Consider the following 24,429-nt stretch of genomic DNA (forward strand, 5'->3'; position numbering starts at 1 on the left):
ATTGTCCCGGTGTTTTAAATGCAGAGGCAGTCAGTAGAAACAAATACAATTCTGGAACTTTTCCCAACCAATCCGGTCTTTCAAGTCTGATGTCATTAGCCGTTTTAAACTCGGCTTCTGGTTCCAAAGTCAAACGAACACTACGGCATCAGTGAGAGTTACAAACTGTCTAAATTCTTTCATCTTTAATAAAATGATCAGCGTTGCTGCTTTACCAGGTGTAACAATTAAGTTTAACATCCAGGCATCCATGAAAACAGAATTTATGAAGTTTAACGCAGTTCGAAGTTTGCAGGGAGTTAGCTCGCTAGTGTCCATCTAAACATGATATACCATGTTCTGACTCAGGGATTTCTGAAAAATTAAAACGTACAGCTCTGCTATCACTTCCGACATAAGTGAAGACAGAAAACTAAACAGCAGTGACGTTTGTAGGGTTACTGAAGTTGGGCTAACTGGTCTATAATGCTGTGCTATGTGGTGGCTAGCTACACAGCTATAGTTAGCATAATATAAACACAGTGAAGCTGGAGGGTGAACGCTAACTTTTTTCCACTCGATAAAAGTTAACGTGTGGGTTCCTGATGGTTAGGGACAAATGGAATTGCATGGCAGGATGCTGTAAACGGACCAAACTTCAGTCACAATACGAGGTTAGTCATTAATAGTCATATATATTAGCAGTATATTAGTCATTAATATACTGCTGCATGGGCTGGGCTGTAGTTAAGGTTAAGGTTTTAAAACCTGAGCTTTAAAATGTGCTGCCGATGAATAGTAGTAATAAAAGAAGAGAGAGGCCAACAGTGATCACTGACTTTTTTATGGGCTTGTTCAGATTAAATAGAAAGCATTAAAGCATGTTAAAAACACAACAGCTTTAATAAACGCAGAGAAGCTTGTAACCGGTAGCAGGGTTCATATGTCATCACTTAACAACCGGAAAGGAATTTAATGTACAATAAAGAACAGACACAGACTTGTGCAATATATTTATATCTCTACAAAGCTCTGTATACACTTAGCCTTTGTACAAATGATTTTTTATAGTAATTTTGTTTTGAATACAACTTTTTTGTTTTTTGCACAGTTAGGACCAAGGCAACGCTGCCCTGTAATGTGTAAAACTGAGTGAAAATAATGTATGTTTGTGTGCCCAGTAAGCAGAGATGCCCACACCTCCCTCTCCTCAGCTTCCTCCTCCAGCTCTTCTGGGGTTCAGCAAGACATTCCCATCCAGCTCAGGCATAATCTCTCCAGTGCTTCCTGGGTCTGCATCAGGATCTCCTCCCAGTTGGTCATGCCAGAAATACTCCGAACACACTCAGAAGGCATCGTGTGGAGGAGTAATAGTTCTAACTCTGAGCCCCTCTTGACTGACCAAGCTCCTCACCCTAATCTCTAAGGTTGAGCCCAGACACCTTTCAGAGGAAGCTCATCATCCCTGCTAAACCTACATTCTCTTTTTATAATTATTCATCTTAAAGTAAAACTAAAACAAGACATGTGACCAAAAATAACCTTTGAAAGAAAACAGAAAGTAATCAGAAAACAAATAACCAACTCTAGCCTCGTATGACAGAGATTTGGGAAAAACAACAAAACAAAAAGCAAAACAAAAAACAACCTTCACACATGATTTCAGACACTGTCAGAATCTGATGCCCTAGGAATGATGTCGAGCTGATCTTTCTGAGTCATCATTTTAGATAACATATACATGTAACAGCATTGTCTGACTGCAGTGGTCAGGTTTGAGCCCGTGAGGGTGAGGGACGGGTTAATCCATGGACAGGAAGGACGAACAATTAGATCCACACTTATGGTCAATTTCAAATTACCAAATAACCCAACATTGGACATGCTGTTAAATTTTTTTTCTAGTGTGAGAAAGAAAGTTTTTTTTTTTTTACTTTTTATTTGCTTTTCACACAGGCAACAGCAAAACAGGGAAAAAAAGCTTTAACATTGCCGGTGATCCCACATGTGTACACGCTGCAGGCAAACACAAACACACAGGGTGTAACATTACTCCCCGTCCTCCCCTAACAGCATTACAGAGCTGCGGACGTCTGATTAAACCAGGAAAATCAAATCACGTCGTGTCACTTTCATGTCTGATAGAAAGTCGTCTGACGTGGGGAAGCGAGCGAGGGAGCAGGGCTGACGATGAAAAACACTTTGAGTCTTTTTCTTATTTTACTGATTCAACATATAAAGAAAGTGATGGGAGGAGGATTTCTGTGTCTGTCCTCTTTTACAAATGAGCACTGAATTTTCCAAACATCTTTTATTGATTAAAAATGACTCATTTGTCTTCATAAAGACTGGTCTACTTCAATCTAAACACCTTTGGGATGAGTCAGCGCGCCAATCGCTATCAACACCTGCTGCGAGAGAAAACCCCTGCAACAGGTTCAGCATCTGGATGAAGACACGAGGAAGCTGCTACGGCTACAGACAGATGCTTCTGGTTTTTATTAAAATCAGACTCGGTGTGCAAAACATGAACAAAAACACGATTTTAGTTCCTGAGATTGAGATGATGAAGAGCCGACACTCATCGGTGGGTGATAGGACAGACCGTAATGCACATTAATTCTTATCAGCTGAAACACAACGCTGCATTTGACGTCATTGTTTACATTGTCCAAGTTCTTTCTGATTGGCCGATCCTACCTCACAGTTATTTTACACGTTATTAATAGCTTTACTAAGAAAGGCAGGCGGTACCTCAGGATTTAACAGCTTTCTACTTTGAATCCAGGTTATCAGAGAATTCTTAAATGGGAGCAGTCCCAAGATCTTCTGGCTTCTTGGGGGAGATTTAATGGGGCCTGCAGCTGTAGTTCATGGGCCATCATTTGTTTTGATTCTTTTTCTGGAATTTTCACTATGCCAGACATGTTTATGGGGTATTCTCTAAGTATTAGGGATGTTACACCAGAATAAGCCACTTTACCGCATCCATCATATTTCAGATGCTGAACGAGCAGCAACAGAGAATTTCTACAGAGAATTTCTAGCAGCAGTGTCCTGACAAAGTTATCCTCTACCACCACAAGCAGCTGCTTCTTATACACACATGGAAGTTTCTGCTGTGGTTTAACTATACTTCAAATGTCTGTTGTACTCGTTTGGAAGTGAGTGTTTCTTAATTGAGCAATCTGCTTGCAAAAGCAGATGCTTTCACGTCATATTTTATCAGGCAGATTTGTGGCCTGACACTAACAGACTCTGATCGGGATAAAAAAAAATGCTGAATATAAAGGAACAGTTTTTATTCAGAGTATAGCAAACTTGTAAAATTAACCACAGGTACACTAGGGGGGACAGGAATGGGTTTAGTTGGAGGCCACTGACATTTTTTCCCTCCTCATCATTTCTGAGTGTTTTTTCCCCTAGTTTTGCATTTGGCTAGCGTCAGGATCACTACTGCTACCATGAGGTGATACTTGGACCCTACAGAGGATACATAGGTAGTCCAAATCAAGAAGGTTTGCTGTGTCTCCCTGCACAATCTCAAGAGCATTGAGGAGATTCCAGGACAGGTGATTGAGGGGGACAGGGCTGTAGAAGGCTCTTAACCCATCAGCAGGACTGGTATCTGCTCCTTTTGTTCAAGGAGGAACAGGATGAGCAGTGCCAGAGCTACAAAATGACCTCACGTAGCCAGTGGTGTGAATGTCTCTGACCAAACAATCAGAAACATACTCCGTGAGGGTGGTCTAAGGGTACAACGTCCTCTTGTGGACCCTGTGCTCTCTGCTCTCTCTCTGCACCATGGAGCCTGATTGGCGTTTGCCGTAGAAGGCCATAGCTGACAGGTTCATCACTGGTGCCTTGTGATTTTCAAAGATGAGAGCAGGTTCACTCTGAGCGCATGTGACAGATATGAAAGGGTTTGGAGAAGCTGTGGAAAACGTTCTGTTTCTTGTAACATTGTTCAGCATGACCGGTTTGGTGGTGGGTCAGTGATGGTCTGGGGAGGTAAATCCATGGAGGGACGCACAGACTAGAGGTCTGTGTAGAGGTCTGATACCACCAGAATGAAATGGCGGTTTCAACCATTTCATTCTGATACCACCATTGGGTATCAGAATGAAATGGTTGGATACATTGTCAGACCATTGCAGTGGGTCATGGTTCCTCCTTGTGCACAAGAGTATGAAAGCAGTTCCTGGAGGATGAAGGAATGAATATGACTGACTGCTCTGACTCGACCTCACGCTTGCCTGACCTAAATCCAACAAAACACCTCAGGGACACTATGTTTTGGTCTGTCCAATGGCGCTAAGTTGCACCTCAGACTGTCCAGGAGCTCAGTGATGCTCTGGTCCAGGTCTGGAAGGAGATCCCCCAGGACATCGTCCATAGTTTAATTATGAATTTGCCCAAACGTTGTCAGGCATGCATGCAAGCACGTGGAAGCCCAAAAAAAGTACCGAGTAACATTTTGAGTTGCTGCAATTAACTTTTGGTAAAATATACAAACCTTTTTTTCACTTTGATATTCGGGATGTGTTTGAATTCAGCTCTCTGTAGACTGAAAAATTTCATTTCCATCAAACAATATGGTGTCCCTTCATTCCTAACGCATTCTCCAATACAGATAACTCAGTACAGATAACTGTCACAATGTTTTTTTCCCCTAGTGAGATCTGACGTGTTTTTAAGTGTTCCTGTAATTTTTTAAACAGCGTACATGTATACATACACAGCTGCAGTTCGTGTTCGTATTCACTTACAGTGTGAGTCGTGTGGCTCTGACAGCTGCTGCTTTCAGTTCCGACTCTGGTCTCTTTATTTCTCTGGAAACGCTGCTGTGGTGCTCCATTATGGTTTGTGTGTGTGTTTGTGTGTGTGTGTGTTATCTGTAGCTCTTATCTGCAGTCTGTTCCCCAGCTGGCTTACACCTGTCAGAGCCACACAAGAAGAGACTGACTGATGTAAGTGTGTGTGTGTGTGTGTGACCGAAGGGTTAAGGTGAGGAAAAAGGTTTCCATCCAGATGTTGTGAAAATTCTCAGCACTTTTCCAGAAATGCAGACGAAAGACGAGGTGTTTCATTTTGCTGTTTAACAGAGTCGGGCTTCATTAATCTGTCCTGTCTGTCCGTGAGGCCGTTACACAGACGAACTGGACACTGAACTACAGCAGACACAAATCCTCTGCAGGTCTGCCAGTGGGACTGCGAGTAGCTTTGCAGTCGTCATGCCTCACTTCACCTTTCGTTTCCATCTATTTGTGTTCATATTGCGATTCTTTTTATCTGCTTCTGTCTTTTTCTGGTGTGTTTGCTTCTTGTTCTGGATGTTGTGTCCATTTTTCTGTTTGAACTGCTGGGTTTATCTCAAATTACACTTTAAGGTTCTGATGTTACTACATGAAGTGCATGGATGGCATGGATTTATATTGAATCTCTTCGTGGTTTCATTTGAGGTTATTTCCTTTCTCTCTGGGTCTCTGCTGTCGTTTACATTCTAGCAATTTTTGTGTGGTTTGAATGTCTTCGTGGCTCTTTTTTGGTTGTTTTGTCACTGTTGTTTTTTGTTGTTTAGTGTCTTTTTTATAGCTTGTTCATATTTAGTCTCCGTGTGGTTGTTTTTGGCTGTTTTCAGTCCTTCTGGGCTAGAGCTACAGTTTCTGCGGCCTATAGGTATTTGTGGTTTTTTTTAGATTTTAATTATTTTTGTGGTAAAATAAGCATTTGCTGGCCTAAAAAAATAATAACAGAATTGCAATGTGGTTTATAAGAGTGCGGTGAGGGTTCTTATGGCTTAAAATATATACAAATAATAAAACAAACATATAGTTTCTACTGCATAGATTTCATCTATGTTTTTAATCTTTATGTTATGTTTTTAGTCCTTTGCGCTCATTTTTGATCTCATGTCATGCTTCAGCTGCTATTTCCAGGATCAAAAGGTGCTTTGTCACAATTTTAATGCCAACATTGAGAAGAAGTCCTTTAAATTGAACATCTCCACAGACATCCCCACGTGTTGAGACAAATGAATAATGAGAGGTGCTGAAGCAGTGTTCATTTGTAAGTGAAAGTAAAGTAAAAAGCCTTCGAATAATTTAAAAGCCTTCAGATCAAGAATTAGAGTCCATTATTATCATTAATTTATTCACCACACAACACTCCAAAAAATATTGCCCCGACTTCAGGCAGTTTGATTACATGCCAACTTTCCGTGTAATTTTGTTACATAAGCACCATGTAAAATTCAGTGCAATCTGGATATTTACTTTTTAGTTTACACCAAACACATTTTCCTTTTAGATAAAAAACACTTTGATTCAATATATTTCAGTTCAAAATAACCATTTCATGTCTATAAAGGCCCAGAATAATTTTCTTTAGACACTTCTGGCTTTAGCAAAACCAATATTGTTGGTAAATGGCCTGTATTTGTATAGGGCTTTACTTAGTCCCTAAGGACCCCAAAGTGCTTTACACATCCAGTCATCCACACATTGGTGATGGAAAGCTACATTATAGCCACAGCTACCCTGCGGCGCACTGACAGAGGCAAGGCTGCCGGACACTGGCGCCACCGGGCCCCCTGACCACCACCAGTAGGCAAGAGGTGAAGTGTCTTGCCCAAGGACACAACAACCAAGACTGTCGGAGCCGGGGCTCGAACCGGCAACCTTCCGATTACAAGACGAGCTACCAACTCTTGGGCCACGATCGCCCCTCAAAAGCTCAAATCAAAGTGGTGGGTACAGCCATCTTTTATCTACAGTCTATTGACAAACCTCAAACTGTCACATAATAAAATAATAATCGATAAAAACACGTAGATCAAGGTTAGCTGCTGTACGGTAATTGCAAGCAACACAGATATCCAGCATGCGTGCAGGTTTGGTCTCCGTACGGTGGCGTAAAAGGCTTTTTGATGACACGTGACCAAGAAAACAGGACGGCGAGCAGCTGTATGTCGCCTTTCACAGCGCGTGAAAGAGAAGAAAGAGTTGGAGCGGGAGGAGGAGGAGTGGAACTGCAGGAATGTCTTTCACATGCAGAAATGCTTTGTGTGTGTGTTGCCCTGCAGCTGACCTCTGACCTTTCACCTCTGACACTGTCCTGTAATCAGACTTTTCTGTCCACATGAATGCCATATAAACTGAGCATAATGAAAAGCAAATCTTTGCTCTGTTGTAGTTCTTAAATCAATTTTCTTCTTTCCACTCATGGCCGGATTTACCTCCTGAGGGGCAAAGATTTCTTCTAGGGCCCCTCGTGACCCCCTTTTTATTATTTCCCCAGACGTCCACAAAGAAACCAGTATAGAAAGATTAATTGACGTGTCAATTGACAGAAAATCAATGTGCACCGCTGTGATAAGTGAATTATTGTTTAACCCTGATCATTCATCCCCTATTTCTTACTAACAAAGACCAGAATCTTGGGAGCAGTTTGTTCGTTGGGCTCTTACAGTGAAGACAGTGAACAGCAATCAAGAGGCTTTGTGCTTTCAGGTGATGCATAATTGAGACTGATGCTTGTAAAAATACAGCAGCTGAGTTTTCATCTGGCCTGTATTCAGCTTAGAAGCGTTAATGAATCATTTTTAAGGAGAAATGCCTCAAAATCACAGCTCTCTTCAGCCCCAATGAAGACTGATCTCCTCTCTTTGTTTTCTGTCTTTACACGTTTCCTTTCTGTGATCGTTTGAAGGAATGAATGCACAGAAAACCTGGGGAAACTTGTCCTGCAAAAAAGTATTGTTCAAATGCAAGACATGTCTTACCAACCTGTTTTGTGATAAAGAGAGAGAAGCCTAAAAGAGAAGCTGTCAATTTACCAATCGAACAACGTTACAGCCGTTGGCGATGACCGCGAGCTGCAGGCAGTGACTGAAGGAGTGAGCTCGTGTGTACAAGCAGCAGAAACTAGCTTCCTGTCCAGGTTCTCTCTTAGAGGTAGGGTGAGAAGCACAGACCTGCTCGTCCTCAACATCGACAGGAGCCAGATAAGGGGGATGAGGCATCTTAGATCTCGAGGCCTCCTGAGATCCTCCACGTGAGGGGTTTTGGGCACGTCTGGCTGCGAGGAGATCCCCTGATAGTTGGGTATTGTTCAAATTTAAGATGCATCTTCGGGTGCATCTAATTTTAGCCCTCTCTTGTTCATCTGGATTCTTAAATATTATAAATAGAGAAGCAGGTAGACGTGGGCTTCTGCACAAAGCAACAACAGAGTGAACATTTAGGTTCCTGAGGACACCCCGATGGGCGGGCTGCCACTGCTCTGTTTCTCTCCACGTGCTCAATACCCTTCTGCAAAGGATTAAACATGACTCCCCAGTAGAACGAATGAGAGCCATAATGCTTGTAGAGACAAAAATGTTGCACTTTACCCTCAAATTCTGCAAATGTATTTGCTGATATCTGTTAACTGAGCCACAGAAGAACCATACGCTTTCAATTACTATGTGCCACATGTTGCTTTTTAATTTTTGAAGTCCAGTAAAGAAGATTTTTCCAGGTGCTGGAGTGAGCGTTAACGGGAGAATCCCCAACTGGTTATAAGAAAATATATATTATATCTGAGTAAACACATTCCTGAAGTCAGAGTTTAGTATTATGATTAAAGAATGCAGAAGTATTAAATCTTTCCATTCAGGAAACTGTTTGCAGGCATTGTTTCCCCTGTAAAATAGTTTTTCAGTTAAGTTTCTGTAATTTAATTGCCTGATTACTGATTATTTCAGCTCTTGAGTGTTGATTAGTGTGCTTTTGGTATCTGTGGAAATAATGACATGTACAGTTGGGGTTCACAGGGGCAAACACATCCCTTTGGTGGGTTAATGCGGCTTCTGGTTTCAGGGTCGTAGTGACGTTTGATGAATGACCCTGAAGACTGAATTGAACCTGCAGGGGTGGGAGACTTTAATGCAGTGTAAAAATCCAAAAACTGTAGTTACGTTTTCACAAATTAAGCTGATGTCTGTGTTTTTGGGTGGATATAGTGCAGATGTTGACTTTTTGAGCAGGAGCTCATCTGACTGGCTTATATACTTTTAGGTAGTTTAATCTATAAAATTATATACAAATAATTAAGATTTTGTATATAAGAAACTAAAACTAATCTAGTGGAGTAAAACATTTCCTTTAAACGGTAATAAAATAAACTGTAAGAAATGTAACTTTCAAATTACAGGAGATTAAACTGTTGTTTTACAGGCACTCTAATCTACTGCTTTCTTACTGTTGTATAGTATTATATTGTCAGTGCACTGTAATAATACTGCAAAAATACTGTAAAATGTAAGTGCAATTCATCAGCCAAGTACCAGGAGTGTTCACAGGATTTTTATTTTTTTTTTGTCAGAGCTAAGTCCCAACCCAGAACACATGAGCACACTAGGTGAGAATGTGAGTGAGTTATACAGACCTCTGACTTCCATATGGATATGGTGTTATTGGAACTAAACGTAGTTTGGACACAGCTGTAAATATGTTTGATTTTATTGCACAGTAGAAGTAAAGAGAATTAAAAATGTCAAAATGTGCTGTTTTGTGCTGTAAAATGAGCAAAAAGCTTTCAGTACGTAATGATGTTATGTGCAGCGATTCTTTAACTCTTCATTGTTTCAAACAGAATGACAAAAAAGACATCCGGTTGCGTGAGAAAAAACAGTTTTCAGCTCCTTAATCTGTGACCTGAGAGAAAAACTTCTCAGTGAGTTTATGGTCTTATCTGGTAGTTTTAAGTTTTACTGAATCCAATATGGCATTTATTTTGTAGATTATGGTCCCAGTTAGAGTCAGATGGAAACGTAAAGGCATGTTCTTGCAGGTGTGACTTTTCCTTTGGTTTCACTTTCAGTTAAAGCAGAAATCCATAGTTTCGGGGCTCAGATGGGATTTTACCAACCAAGCTGTGTGCTGTCCCTGTGTGAGTCGTCCCTCGTTGTGCCCCCTTGCTAGCTGAACTAAACACAGCACAAGTGAAATCATAATACCTGTAAAATAGCCACTTAACATCCATGAAGTTATCAATAACCTGTCTGGGATTAAATTAAGGTCAACATAGAGTCTTTTCAGTCATCTTGGACAGAAGACCTTTAAGCCCAAAATGCACAAAAGAGTCATTTGAAAGCTCTGATCTTCCAGTTTCTTAAAAACGACAACCAAAACCTAAAGAGGTCACAGGTGACGTGATAGCAGTGATGTTGTTATTGTACAATTGTTTTTAAAATATTTTTTCTGATTTACGTGTTTAGAAAAATCATCTTAAATTGTGTCTTTAGTAAAAGAGGAGATGGGTAAGCCTGCTGGAAACATGAAAATGTTCGGTTTTCTTTGAAAACCACTGATCCTGGTCTCTAAAATGTAAAGATTTGAATTTACTTTAATGGAAACTTTTCATTTTTCCACGAAAAAAACATGTTAAACCCTTTTTTCTTTGAGGTGTTTAAAGGACTTGAAAAGATTAAATGTGCTTGTTTAAACCCTTTGAATTCAATTATTTGGCATGTAACTGAAGAGGAGACTCGAACCATCATTTAAGGAGATAAGCTGGAGGGATTTTGGTTTCATTTTCTTCAAAAAGCCACAATTTGAGGTGTAAATCGCTGTTACCTGCAGAAAACACACAAGAAGGCAAAGGAAGCTGTTTCTCAGTTTGGTCTTTATTTTTTATTTTTTTGGACATTTAGCAAAATACTGCAGAAACATCCAAAGCAGTATAACAGCTAAGGGTTACAACAAAACCAAAATAAATAATCATTATCATAATAATAAATTAAAACATGATTGCATTCGGTTTGTCTTCAGGAGCGGCTCACTGATTGCTATAATGCCACATGAACATGCCGCCCTCACATAAGTTAAAGGAAATAAAAAGGATTTGGCTACATGATGAAAAAACACAGCGACAGATCACAGGTTCGACCACACAGAGCAGTAACTTACACAAATAATTTAATAAATACATAAATAAATAGAAAAAAAGATTAGATATACTGTATACTGGTAATACAGAAGGCTTTGTAGAAAATAATTATCATCATATGCTCAGCCAGTGATAAATAAAAACAATCAGGTCAGTTTAAGGCAGTTTTACAGCAGGAGTCTCTAATCCAAAGGCATTACCGGCTACACTAGTTTTACTCTCTTTTGTTTTCAGGCGACAGCTACTGATCCACAGATCCACGAGCTATGTTAAAGCTAATCAGAGTGATGAGATAAGGTCTGTTCAGGCCTGCGAAGTCTGCTTTTTATCCTACAGGTCATCCCCTCTCTTAGGTCTAGGAGCTAATAGCACTTGTGCAGAGATGCTAGAAAAATAAATTAACAGTCTAACGTTTTTTTATTTTAAAAAGAGCTTTGAGGATCATTTTAAGTGATGTTGGGGTTTTCGTGGGTGTGGGTTATAGGCCAGGAGGAATCAAACACACACACACCCAGATGTTGCTGAAGTGTCCTCGAGCAAGGCACTGAAACCTTGCAAGCTGTGTGAGTGGATATGTGAGGGCATGCTTGGCTCTCTGTTTTCCACAGAAAATGTGAATTATTTGAAGATAATTTTTACTTGAAAAGACACAAATAAGCAAATTTTTCTCGTGTCTTTGAGGAAGATTGGACTTCGGTGTGGTTTTGTCCTTTAGAGATCTGTAGCTACAGTAAAACAGAATTACTCCCAGAGTTACAACTTCTCACAAACCTCTTTACATCTGTTACTCAGTTTAAGGAAGTGTGCTTTAGTGTACAGATGTTTTTTTTTTTGTTTTAGTTTTTCAGTGGAACTCTGAAATCCTCCTAAAAACAAAAAGAAACACGCGGGTGGACTCTTGATTCCCGGTGTGTGCCAGTCCACAGTCCGGGATCAGCAGGCGGGGCGGAGCGGCATCTGCAGCAGGATCACCTGCCGGTTCTCGGACGGGTGGCATTTGTTGATGTGCCTCGTGAGTCCCGGGGAGCTGTAGAAGACTGCGGGGCAGTATTTGCACGAGTACACCTGTGAGGAATGCAGCAGGCGGATGTGCCGCTCCTGGCTGCCTCTGCTGGTGAAGTTCTCCCCACACACGGGGCACAGGTGGCAGCAGGAGGCGCTCAGGTTGAGCGGCGCCGCGCTCTGCTCGCAGGCCGCCGTGTCCTCTTCCTCCGCCGCTTTTGGGGACCCGTGCTGCGACGCCAGGTGTTTCCGCAGGTAGGCTTGGCGCTTAAACCTCTTCCCGCACTGACTGCAGTCGTACAGTCCGTCCTCTGAACCAGACTCGGACGGCTCGGGGCTGGGTGTGTCCCTGTCACTAGAATCCTTTGCTTCATCCGAGGCCGTCTTCGACGCGGACACCTTGTCGCTCGGCGTATTTTGTGGCTTCGGTTTGTGCCAGCGCCGATGGGAGGCGAGGTTGGCTGGGCAGCTGAACACCTTGTCACACTCGGGACACCGATACTCAACCCGGACTATCCTGGAGCATTTGTGCTGCGCCAAAGCGAACGGGTCTGCGTACGCCTCCCGGCACAGCTGGCACACAAACTCCCCCAGCGGGACGTGGTCTCCTCCGGCCGGTGGCGCTCGGGGAGGTTTCTGGTCCACCGGTGCCTCTTTAATCTTCAGCCCGAGAACCGGAGACGTAGTGACATCATCCTCAAAGTGCAGTTTGCGGATGGCTTTGGTTTTCTTGGACGGCGGCTTGCCTTTGCGCTCGGCGTCGTTGGCGCAGCGCTTGGAGCCGCCGGTTGCAACGGCGGGGAGCGTCCCGGCGGATGACGAGCTGCTCTCGGGGCGGCTGCTGTTGCTGGAGCCGATCTTCAGGTCCACCGGGGCGAAGAGGTGATCCAGGGCGGTGATGGCTGCCGGTGTGGGGAAAGACTCCGCGGAAACCGGCGAGCCGAGGCTGAAGCGGGCCTCGGAGTAGGAGCGTTCGTGCTCGTGGCTGACGGGGCGGGTGGGGCTGTACAGGGCCTGATACACCGCCTCCGGGTTCCCAAACTGCACGGGCTTAGCATCCGGCTCCGGAGCCGTGGCCGCCGCCCCGCAGGTGGGCGTAGGCGTCCGCGCGCGCACCGGGATGGAGACAAGAGGCGCTGAAGAGGAGGAGGAGGAGGGCGGCAGCAGCGGCGGAGCATCTGCCGCCGTTTGCTCCGTTTCTTCGTCCTCAGAGCGGACCCGGTAGGACACCGGGTTGGTTTTCTTGTTCCTTTTTACCAGGAATCCTCTGGGCATGTTTGCGGGGAGCTGAAGGCACTTTGGGCGCTGCGGGAAGAAGAAAAGCACTTTCAGCCGCTCGCGCACAAAATCAAACCATCTGATGCGTCTTTTTTCTCTCTGTTTGTTTGTTTCCTCCTGCTATTGATCCCGTGTTCTCCTCCCGAGGTGCTTTCACCACAACATAGCTGCACTCTTTTTAAGGCGACATGATGACATTGTTCCCGTCCCCCCCTCGTTGCCTCATCCCCGACCAATCAGAAGGAGCCGAGGTCCCCTGTGGATTTGGGGAGTGGGTGTGGGAGGATGGAGAGGCTGATGGAAGCTAGGAGGAGGAGGGCGGATTTGCAGATTGCAAAGCAGATGTACCTGAGGGTTTTATTGTATTTCCCCCACCACACACACACACACACTCACTCTCCCTCCTCCTCGTCTCGACCCGGGCACACGCCAGGAGTCTCCTGCTTTTACGGTCTGATGAGTTTGTATAGAAATCTACACGTGCCTCGGCTTTATGTGTCTCTTTCTGGGGGTGGTGGGGGCTCTGGTTTGGCCACAAAGGGGGCATATCCGTCCACATAACGGCCCAAAATAACAATACAGAAAAATGGAAGGTAGAAGAAGAAACTTCAAGGGGATAAAATGCGCATAATAGGGAAATAAAGTACGAATGCTCAACATCATTTCAAGCAAATGTCAGTGAAAGCAGCTCCAGACTTTAACCGCTTCCATTCAAAACCTTCAGAATGTTTAAGACACTCAAAGACTTTCCGGGGAAACAAACTTCCCCGAGATCAGATCTGCATTCCGGCTTTTACGCACACGAAAGCGAGCTGAAATTCGACCTCAGCGGACAAATAACTAAACATCAACAATAAGAGGGACAGATTTGAAACCACCGTGGCCCTGCAGCATGTGCGCTGGCGTGACAGTTAACTCCGGACATATGAATCCGTCATTTTACGCATACATAATTAATGGCGAGCGGAGGGTGTCCTGCTTTGCATCACAATGGTCGCGCTTGTGCAAGCTGTAGACCCGTCCTGATTGAAAAGGAAATTGCACAGTTGAAAAAAATGGAAGATGGAGAAGAAGTGGGGGTCTACCCCCCCGCACAAAAAAAGCAATCTGGACCCTAGATACTGTCGGCGCGTGCTGCGCGTAATCAGCGCGCTTTTTCTGTCTCCAAATGGGGCAAAGCGAGATTATCTAGCCGTTAAACCACATCAAACCCCGCAGGTCCAGTCTGACCCGGTCAGTCGGATGTGAGTCTGTCCTGCACCGTGAGGGATGATGGGAAGTCTGTCGGTGCAGGGCTCGAGGACATGTTTGACAGGTGCAAGATTCAGGCGTAAAATGGAGATGTGAGTGAGAGATCTCCGGAAAGTATCAGATTTTTTTCACTAACCCATTTAAAATTTTGACTGTTGGCGTGTCCAAACTGAGAGCATCAATAAACACGCGGACACGGGTCGTTTCTTGTGTTCTGGTCTTTTTTATGAAAAAATCTACATCTTATCCGCCAGTCTGTCTTTTACGAATGTTTAAACCCACATTTTCCTAAAACAGCATTCAAAAATAACCAGTTTCAATGTGTTTCCCTTTAAAATCAACGTGTTTCGAGAACTTTCTCAAATCAGATGTTATCGTTTTTAATTTTTAAATGTTCCTCGGGTAGAAACAGGCACATGGCTCCAAATGTTTTAAGAGAACTCGATTTTCTGACAAAAAAGCACAAATCTTTTAAAAGTGAGATTCTTTATCCAGTGTGAGCTGTTTTTAAAAAAAGTATAGTTAAATTTTATTTATAGGTTATTTCACCCATAATGCTCATTTCATGATAACAGGGAGTGCAGGTGGAGAATTGTTTAGCAGTAACAGGTCAGCGCACAAAATGAACTAACATCTATACAAACACTGCAAAAAACTCATTGAGCGCCGTGAAAACCGAGTGTACGGTGCGTGTTTATTACCACGGACAGCGCATTGTGATATCCACGCAGTGAAGCTGACACTTAAAGTCACTCAGCGTTTCATGTCCTACAATCTGACTTCATATTTCCACACAAGCAGCGTGCTGTTTTCTCAGCTTGCGGGTTCAAGCATATGTTCTGTGTGTGCGTTAGTGAGCGTGCGTGTGTGTGTGAGAGTGTGTGTGTTATTTTCCCGACAGGCTTCAGCTCAGCCTCATTAGCATACAGCTGTAGAGTGACGCCCTCCTCCTTTTCCCTCCTCCTCCATCCAAAAAGCCACACATCCACTTTCATGTGCAGCCTCTATAGGGGCCTGTGATTGGTCACACTCCTGCAGAGTCACACTTACAGTTGGCACATTGTATAGAAGAAAAAACAAAACAAAACAGGAATGTAAAAGTATGCCAGACTCTCGTTCTCATCTTGTGTAAAACACCGCTCACACTCTGATTAATGAGAGATCTTAAGGATTAAAAAGGAAATGATCAGATGTCCATGCAAGAAAAATAAATGCAAGCATTAATTTAATGGTAATAACATTAAAAGTTTGCCAGAACTCTTACACAAAGAAAGTTTTACTGGATTACACCGCTCTCTCCCCCTCTCTCTCTGAAAACAATTAAAATAAAATTTATTTGATGGAAACATTTTGGATTATATTGATTAATCAAAGCAATCTAAGAAAACACATATTTTTTAACAATTTGATGGAAAACAAATCAGTAGTGTTAATCAGTGTTTTGGTGTGAGTAATCCAGTTTGGAGACGCTGGCTGTCTGTCTGCTTTCTCTGAACATAACAGGACTAAAAAATGTCATGTGACTCCTGACTGTGTTTTTGTGCTGAGCTGCTGATTTTAAAACTCCTCCAAGACTCTAAAGATCTGATATAATAATATATTTACACATAGCAGACACAGTGTCTCCACAGCATTCCTGAGCCAGCTCAAATGATTGGAGGTATCCAGTGACACACACACAATATAAACCAGTTACCACATCTCAAACAGAGTCTGATTTGTTTTAGTATTTTAACAGGTGTGAGGTCAGAGCTGGCCCGGGCAGGCGAACATGGGTAGCAGGTTTCGGTTGTAACTCAGATACTTCACAGCACTGCTCCTCAGAGCCGTTCGACTCTCCTCGTCTTTCAATTGGTCCGGAGGGCGGAGGTCCTGCAGAGACACACAGGTGGAGGGTAAAATCTCAGCACTGCACTGAGAGAGCTTCTTTTTTTCCACAGACCAGCAGGTTCTGATCGGTGTCCGACTCAAAGTGTGCCGGAGAACTCTCAGCTCGCGCTGAAGGTGTGATCGCTGTGGAGAACTGATCTGAAGAGACATGTAACTGACTCCATCCAACCGAGTACTTAGTGCTTCATTCACTAAGTTTTATTTCTATAGCACATTTAAAATCAAAGTATTTTACACTAAAATAAAATAAACAGGTTCCTAAAAAAGACGCTACAATCTGTCTGAGGACATCTGGGATGTCTTTCCAGGGTTTCAGTGTAACAACAGCAAAGGCACAAGCTCACTCTGACCGCTGGATGATGAGGAGTGACTGAAGAGCAGATCTTAATGATTTTATTCAGACAAAAGAAAGAAAGACTCACATGAGCTCTGACCAAAACACTGGTCCCAGGGTGAACGTCTCAACAGAGAAAACCTCCCTGATGTTACCACAGAGAACTTTAAGAAGTTTAAAACACGCTTCAGTCTGGAAATTTGCAGGAAAACATGAACGACTGTTTCACATGGACAGTAATAACAATCTGATTTCAGCCAGCAGGGCAGCGGGATCTGTCCTCCATGTGGAAGTTCCTGCCTCAGTTTCAAAATTCCTCACCTTCACAAAGGCCACGTAGAAAGCTTTAACCGTGCATCTGAACCAATACAGTTTAACCCTCAGAGGGGCGTAAGTGTGATGTAGGAGATGAGAAGTGGAGCACCAACCTTGAGTTTGAGGGTCTGCTGAAGCTCCTGCTCAAAATCGGAGAATCTGTCGTGGAAAACGGCCAAACAGCTGCTCTGTGTGAAGAAACTGGAGAGAAAACGTTTCAAATCTAGATTATGTCAGAAGCTTAAATCAGAATCTGATTGCATCGCCCTGCGTCTACATAATGTAATAATGTGGTTAATTTCCACCACTGGAAACTTTCTTTGTGTGAACCGACTGTTTACATAAAAGCTCAGTGAAGCTTTGAAATAAACACACACACGCACACTTCCAGAAGCTTCCCTAAGTGTGTCGGCTTAATAAGCCTCAGCCGCCACACGGTCAATCAATTATCTTAACGGCTCCTGATGCTCCGTCAGCCTCCACAATGACTTTACGAGTCAGATGACTGGGGAATCGGCCTCTGTGGTTGCGAGGCTCTAGCTTTGTCTCGTCCTGGATCGACCACAAAGACAGATTGGGGAGCTGCATAAACAGATTAGGAGGTGGTGGTGGTGGGGGGACAATAGACGTCCATGTCTGGGGGTCATTTGTGTTGAAACCTCAGAAGCAGGTCACCCACTGTTTGACAAATACCTACTCACTGGAAAGTCATGCCAACAAACACACACACACACACACACACACACACAAAGTGAGAGGACAAAGGCAGCGGAGGCCCGAATCTTCCTCGTGTGTTGAAGTGATCGGTCAGCGGTTACATGACGTCAAAGCGGCTTGTTTCTGTGCAGAACTCAGTCATGAAAACATGAAAACATCTGTTTTTACACAGCTGCCCACCTGCCGTCTGCCTCGTTTCAGCGCCAAAAATCACACATCAAAAAGTGAAAAGCAGCAGCGTGAGTTCTTCTGCAGTCACTTACATGCATACCTGAAATTATACTCCTGCAGAGGGCTGGACAAAATAACAGAAATGCTGTATAAAACACAATAACCATGTAGGAAACACCAATCTGCCGAAGCTGCTTTGTTATTCCGTCGGCGACAAACTAAAACCAGACATCGGGCTCTTCACCAAACTGCTCATTTCTGCCAGTCTAATCAGAGCGTGCGATGTTTTGCCGTTTGTTCGCCTGCTGCTGCATCAGTCCTGACAAAGACTCGAGCAAAAACACTGGAGAAAAGATCGGATTTTTATTTTTGTCCTCGTGAGGATTTGTTTTTTATAGTGCATAGCGAGCAACTGATTATGCTCCCTCGAATATGTTTGGGCACTATACTTAAAAAGTATAAGAATGAGAGTTAAAGAACAACCGTGGTTCGCTAAAAGAGATTGGCAGCAGAATGTAAACGACCTTCGAGGATAGTGGTGTTTGTTTGGAGGAGGAAATATTTCTTCTTTACTGAAACATAACAACAAATACTCGAAGAGCTCTCGCTTTAAGTTTGACCTCCACCTGCAGTCATGTAGATAATCCCAGCAGCCTTGCTGTGACCACAGTATTACTAAAGCTGCAAAAAGAACTTCAAACTAACAAAGTTTCACATGTAAGCAGGAAAAGAAAGTTGTGAAAGGTTAAACATGCTTCAACCCTGAGGGATGAAAATGAAAATACAGTAAACTGCAGTTCCTCTAATGACCACGAGAGCCTGGCTCCAAACACAAGTCAGTCTAGGTTTCCAGTAGAAATTATACATGTTTACTGCCTGATGTAAAACTGTTTGTATCTATAGACAGGCGGTGCTGGCTCGGCCTCATCTCAGCTGTCTGGAGTCAGTGAACTGGACCTCTGAATGGTGTTGGTTCTGTTGGGGCCTTTTTAGCCATTTTAACAGAATCTTAAAATGACATAATATGACTTCCTGTATTGCACAGACAACCCAGGGAGGTTGTGATTTAGTTTAGGAAAATCTGGAATTTTATTTGTATGTTACTTTGCACTAATCAGCAGGTGTGTGTGTGTGTGTGTGTATACATAGGTGTAGATTTTTGGGGGAGGTGCACGAATCCTGGTGAAAAATGATTTGGGGGTTTGTTTTTATATAAATTCAATGAAAACTGACCTGCTATGCTTTTACTTATTCATCATATATTTCAGGCTAGCGTGTATACAAATATTATGGGCAGATGTTCAGTAAAACAGTATCTGTCAGTGTTTGTCCCACCTGTACAGATCAGGGATCAGGCCCTGCTGGTAGCGGCTCAGCAGCTGGCCCAGCAGCTGCTGATGTTTCATGTAGAGACTCAGGTAATTGGAGACAGGGAGAGGCTTCAGGGACAAGCAGGTGAGCGTCTCCACAAGCTCATAGCAGTCAAGATGCAAGCAGAAGTAGTCGCCTCTCTCCGGCTGTCCCGTCACAATCGCTCTATCCTGTAACTTTGGATGGAGGAACACGAGCACTGATCTCTGGTTCCAAGTTATAATGCAAATCTTCAAAAGCAAATCAAAATCCTTGGATAGTCAATTCAAAATAATATCAGCTAAAAACACTGGAAGCTCATTAATATCGTGAAAAACAAAAGCCGATTAACAGCCACGTTAATTTTTAACCAATGAAAAAGAAAAAAGTGTGTTGTATTCAATAACAGAATTCAATTCAATTTTATTTATATACCACCGAATTACAAAAATGGTCGCCCCACGGTGCTTTGTATTGGATGATAAAGACTAAAATAATTCAGAGAAATCCCCAACAATCAGATGACTCCCTATGAGAAAGTACTTGGTGACACTGGGAAGGAAAAACTCCCTTTTATCAGGAAGAAACCTGTTGCTTTCTTCTTTCATTTTGCTTTTCAGTTTTAAGTTGAAAAAAGCTTCGGAACATGTTGTGTTAATCAGGAATTAAATTTCTTAATAAATATAATCATTCCCAGGTTTAATGTTTGACATGAAACACCCAGAGATTGAACTCCTGGGCAGTGAGTGCTTACCTGTTTAACATGAGGGCCTGTCAGGTCTGTGGGAGATGGTTTGGTCACATGCAGGTAGTGATATCCTCCAGGAAGCTTACCACCTGAGGAGAGAGCAAAACCCATGATAAACGTTAATATATGTCCAGATATTGATTTATTACGCCATTATTCCATGAGTATTACCAAGCTGTAATAACAGTATAAAGTACTCCCAATACCTCAGCTTTACCTCAGAGAACTTCTGATGCACATTTTATAATACGAACATTTAATCATAAAATTGTTTGCAGGATAAATATTATTTATAATCTATCAAAGCAACACTTAGAAAACACTGCAGTGAAAAGCCTGTGGTCTTATCAGCGGGAGATATCCCAGTAAGATTAGTTTCAGTGCTGAAAAATTCTGTGGCTTCGAAAATTGGACAGCAGCAAAAACATCATAACAGGCATTTCACTGTTAGCATCCACCCACTGAGGAAAACACAACTGAGACAATGAACTCAGATAACAGGCGCTGATATGGCGTCTGTGCTCTCCCTGAACGCTGAGATCCCTTTGAAAAGTTCACGTGTGTTTCATCTCTTTGAGGAGGGTGAAGCAGAGAGGCTGTCGTGTTTATGTAACCCGCCGAGTGGCCTTGGTCGCTCGGTGAATGCACCGCGGCACAATGCGGCATTGTTACGCCAGCTATAATTCGAGTGTCCACCACAATAACATCGGCGCTGGGTGGGTGGGTGAAAGATTGGAAAATGTTTCACAAACACATAATGAAAAACATTCTGGCGGTACGAATTCTCTCAGATAAAAGCAGGCGACAACAGGCGTGGACAGGAGGAAGGACAGCGAGGAGAACGTCGAGCTGAAGCGACAAACCCTGAAAGTATATGCAAAGCTGAGATCTGCCCATGAATGTGAAGGAATTTTAAGATGGGTCAGCTCTTCTGGGCCCACTGAGGAACCAGTTCAGTTGTAGTTTCCCAAGAAGATTCATTTCCATAATAAATAAACAGGGTCAGACCGGCAGAGCTGGCTCCTGTTGGGAACCAATAAACAAAACCACAAAAGTGAGAATTTTAACGTCACATTGTCAAGGGACGTGTTACCGATGAAAGTCTTTGAAAAGTATATATATATATGCATATATTGAATAAGTGGAAGAGGATGGATGGCACTAATTGTGGAAGAGCCCAGAGATGTTTCAAGATGGCTGTAGCTCAGGCAGGTAGAGCAGGTCATCTACTGATCGGAAGGTTGGTGGTTCGATTCCTGGCTTCCTAGTCTACATGCCAAATATCCTTGGGCAAGATACTAAACTTTTGAGGGGGCAGGGATAGGTCAGTAGGTGGAGTGGTCGCCCCATGATCGGAAGATCGGGGGTTTGAATCCACAGAACGGTTACCCTGAGGTACCCTTGAGCTAGGTACCGTCCCTACACACTGCTCCCCGGTGCGCTTGCTTAATGGCTGCCCACTGCTTCACTGGGTGAATGGGTCAAATTCAGAGAGAGTAATTTCCCCACGGGGGTCAATAAAGTATACATTATTATTATTATTGTTATTATTATTACTGCAGATGGAAATAAATCTTTTGCTGTCGTTAACTCTTTTCAATTCAAGACTAATTTGACCCATTCTGATTATTTTCAGCCCCATATTTTTACTTTTACTCACCTTTGCATGTTTCATGGGTCAAAATAATCCTCCAAAATTATTTTGCCTTTAAGGCGATTCCCTTAAGCTAAAGCTAAAGCTAAAGCTACTGCTTTCTGAAGCCAGTCTTCAGAAATACTGAGCATATTACAATAAAATTATCCATCAATCAAAACTAAACCTCGGTTCTAATCAGACCTTGAATTTTGGCCTGCTTGTACAGCAGTACCAGACGGTCTGTTTCAGGTGGAGGTGCCTCAGCAGGCTCCACGGTTGGATCAAACAGGGGCAACATCATGGCTGCCAGGTCCTGGCCCACTTCCTTGGAGTTAAAGTTGGCATGTGTCCATTCATCTATGTAGTAACGGCGGGAGAATTTGGTGAGAGGCCCAGCAGCCCAAATGGATGAATCGGCGGTTCTGAAGGTGGAGTTTATGACGAGCCTGCCATCAAATACCAGGAAGGACTTGTTGAAGCTGTTGAAGGCATCGTAGTCGACTCCTTTATTGGAGAGGTTGATGAACACCTGAAAGGACAAAAAGAGCCATCGTGTCTCGAGGTGGAATCTTTATTGGATTCACACTTTACACGATCCAACGTCTACCTGATGTTTTTACCTTTCTTCTTTTATGTATATGTATATGTGATAAATATGAGCTACAGACAGGGAAAAAACTGGGGGCAAGTCTTTGTAAGAACAGAGGAGTCGACCCCTGCTGGCCATTACAAAGAATGCAGGTTTAAAGCCACAGCTTCACTTTGCAAACACAAAACATACACATCCATTTTTTTTACATATTCAGTCTCTGCTTGAAATTAAACGTCCCAAATTAAGATGATAAATATAAGATGACTCTCGAGTGGTGATGCTTTCAGGAAGCTAAATACTGACACAGATGATGATTCATCCTGAAGTCCAAAAGCTGCTCAGAGTCAAGAGGCCTGAGTGATGAAGCTGCGATGATGCCAAAAAAACAAACCCATAATATGTTCTTTGAAAAAACAAAACTCTGGAGGTGGAATAAATAATCAGTTATTAAACTTATAGGCACTTTGGGGTTTTGCATTCATTATTTTCCTAAATACTTGTATGTCTGTCTCAGTGTTCCACAGTATGTGAAATACACACAGACTAATGACAACAGGACCTTGCACACAGCAGAATTTTAACAAGAAAATTCAACACAAACCCAGAAGCAGAATCATCTTCTTTCTGAGACAATGGAAGTGATGGAAATGGGAAACACACCAACATCATTTTGTGCTTGACAAACACAGTTTGCTTCCAGGAGGGAAATTAACATCCAACCAAGAGCCACAATCTGGAGAATTCAGCCGCTCAAGCTTTTCCAGCTCTACCAGGCACCTTGGCCAGTAACCCACCATTGTTTGGATATCATTTCTTTTTGTAAGAATTAATAACCCGTCTGGATGAGCACTGAAAGCATCCGGTGGATTTTGAAAGCATCAGAAATTCTGACTTACTCCACACTGCAGATGGAGAGGCTCTGCATCAGTGGTGAACGATGCCGATGTGAGAGGGTCGGGTTGTTTGCCATTGTTAAACTGGGCCAGCACACAGTTACGGTGGATCTGGACCATGGCGTTCTCCATGGCCATCGCCACGGCTTTTTCTACAGATGAGTCCAAGAAGCTGGAGACGCCTGGCTCAGGAGGGAAGAGGACAAGATGGATACGAGATCCACGAATGCCGAGTTTCAGCAGAGTCTCTACGGTGGTGTAGACGTCGATGTTGTTTCCGTAGACGATGGCATTATCTGAGAAGACGCAAAGAAGGAAAGGTTTCATAGTGAGAGTTCACTCACAAACTCCTATGTCAGGTTTGGCAGAAAAGAGAATTCCTCTTAAAAAACATACATAAACATTCATTGTTTATGTGAGGTGGTTAATGATTAAAGTTACTGGTTAAAGTTACTAAGCCGCATGATACACCTGCATAAATATGAGTACTTGGCCGTTTTCCTACGTGAACTTTGGACGGCTTCAGGACAGTCAGGTCGGGATGTTTTTTATCACATGTAGCACACGGGAGGAAATAACCAACTTCACAAATACTCGCATGATGCAGTAAAAGCACCAAAATATTGGTCAGTATTTTTATTGAAAACTGTGTGAATCGACCCAAAGTGCAAAAAGGACCAACAGAGAAGGCAGTGCAAATGACTGCAAGAGAAACACAAAACATGATGATGACCAAATCATGAAAATCACATAAAAGAGAAATATAATAAACTTATAATATAAAAATAACAAAATAAATAAACACAAAAACAGAATTAGAGAAAAATAAAAGAATAAAACAAAAATCATTGTTGAAATGTTGACAGTGGACTTGACAAATACCCTGAACTAGGTTGGGCATGAAGTGGACTTCACTTAGATGGTAATAACAATAACAGAAGAAGCCCGATCAGCTTCAATTTTTATGCAAGAGGTTGGATGTGGAGGGAGAATATGATGTTAACATATTGTGGAGCAGATCTACGGAGGGCTTTAACAACAAACAGGGACAAACAGCTGAGAGGTTATAAAAACACAGAAAACTTTTTCTACATCTTTAAACTGTCTCAGCGATGGTTTAAATGGTAAAAGCTGCTCTTCACGACATGACAGACCTCACTGTTAAAAGGCAAGAAACTATCCATAAAACACACACTAGCAGCTGTATTCACACTCAACAAAATTTTACCTACAAAGTTTGGGGAGCACAGTTGTTACCTTCCACTCTGAAATTGGTGAAAAATCAGCCGCTGTCATTTCATTAATAACAGACATGAAACGTGATGCATGAGAGGACTCAGA

At 42.8% G+C, this 24,429-nt stretch overlaps 2 protein-coding genes across 3 annotated transcripts in view; both read right to left on the reverse strand.

Annotated features, from left to right (window-relative positions):
• Positions 1–10,629: 10,629 nt before the first annotated feature.
• insm1a (insulinoma-associated 1a) lies at positions 10,630–14,637 on the reverse strand. Its single transcript, XM_005452422.4, has one exon. The coding sequence runs from the start codon at positions 13,186–13,188 to the stop codon at positions 11,845–11,847; it is 1,344 nt and encodes a 447-aa protein (XP_005452479.1). The 5' UTR covers positions 13,189–14,637; the 3' UTR covers positions 10,630–11,844.
• A 1,011-nt stretch (positions 14,638–15,648) lies between these two features.
• The window catches only part of cfap61 (cilia and flagella associated protein 61), a 40,317-nt gene continuing 31,536 nt past the window's right edge, over positions 15,649–24,429 (reverse strand). Inside the window, exons 19-24 of one of the 2 annotated variants that reach the window (XM_025899231.1) lie at positions 23,092–23,384; positions 21,805–22,132; positions 19,974–20,056; positions 19,205–19,470; positions 17,095–17,182; positions 15,649–16,314 (exon numbers count right to left, since the gene is read on the reverse strand). In XM_025899231.1, coding sequence (XP_025755016.1) covers positions 16,189–16,314; positions 17,095–17,182; positions 19,205–19,470; positions 19,974–20,056; positions 21,805–22,132; positions 23,092–23,384 — 1,184 coding nt within the window. In that variant the 3' untranslated portion in view covers positions 15,649–16,188. The remainder of the gene's footprint in view (positions 16,315–17,094; positions 17,183–19,204; positions 19,471–19,973; positions 20,057–21,804; positions 22,133–23,091; positions 23,385–24,429) is intronic. The other variant, XM_003446661.5, reaches the window with a different exon arrangement.

The sequence above is a fragment of the Oreochromis niloticus genome, linkage group LG15, assembly GCF_001858045.2.
Source record: "Oreochromis niloticus isolate F11D_XX linkage group LG15, O_niloticus_UMD_NMBU, whole genome shotgun sequence".
Lineage (NCBI taxonomy): Eukaryota > Metazoa > Chordata > Actinopteri > Cichliformes > Cichlidae > Oreochromis > Oreochromis niloticus.

Excerpts from the sequence above, each read along its gene's own strand:
- insm1a (XM_005452422.4), bottom strand. The coding sequence starts at position 13,188 with ATGCCCAGAGGATTCCTGGTAAAAAGGAACAAGAAAACCAACCCGGTG.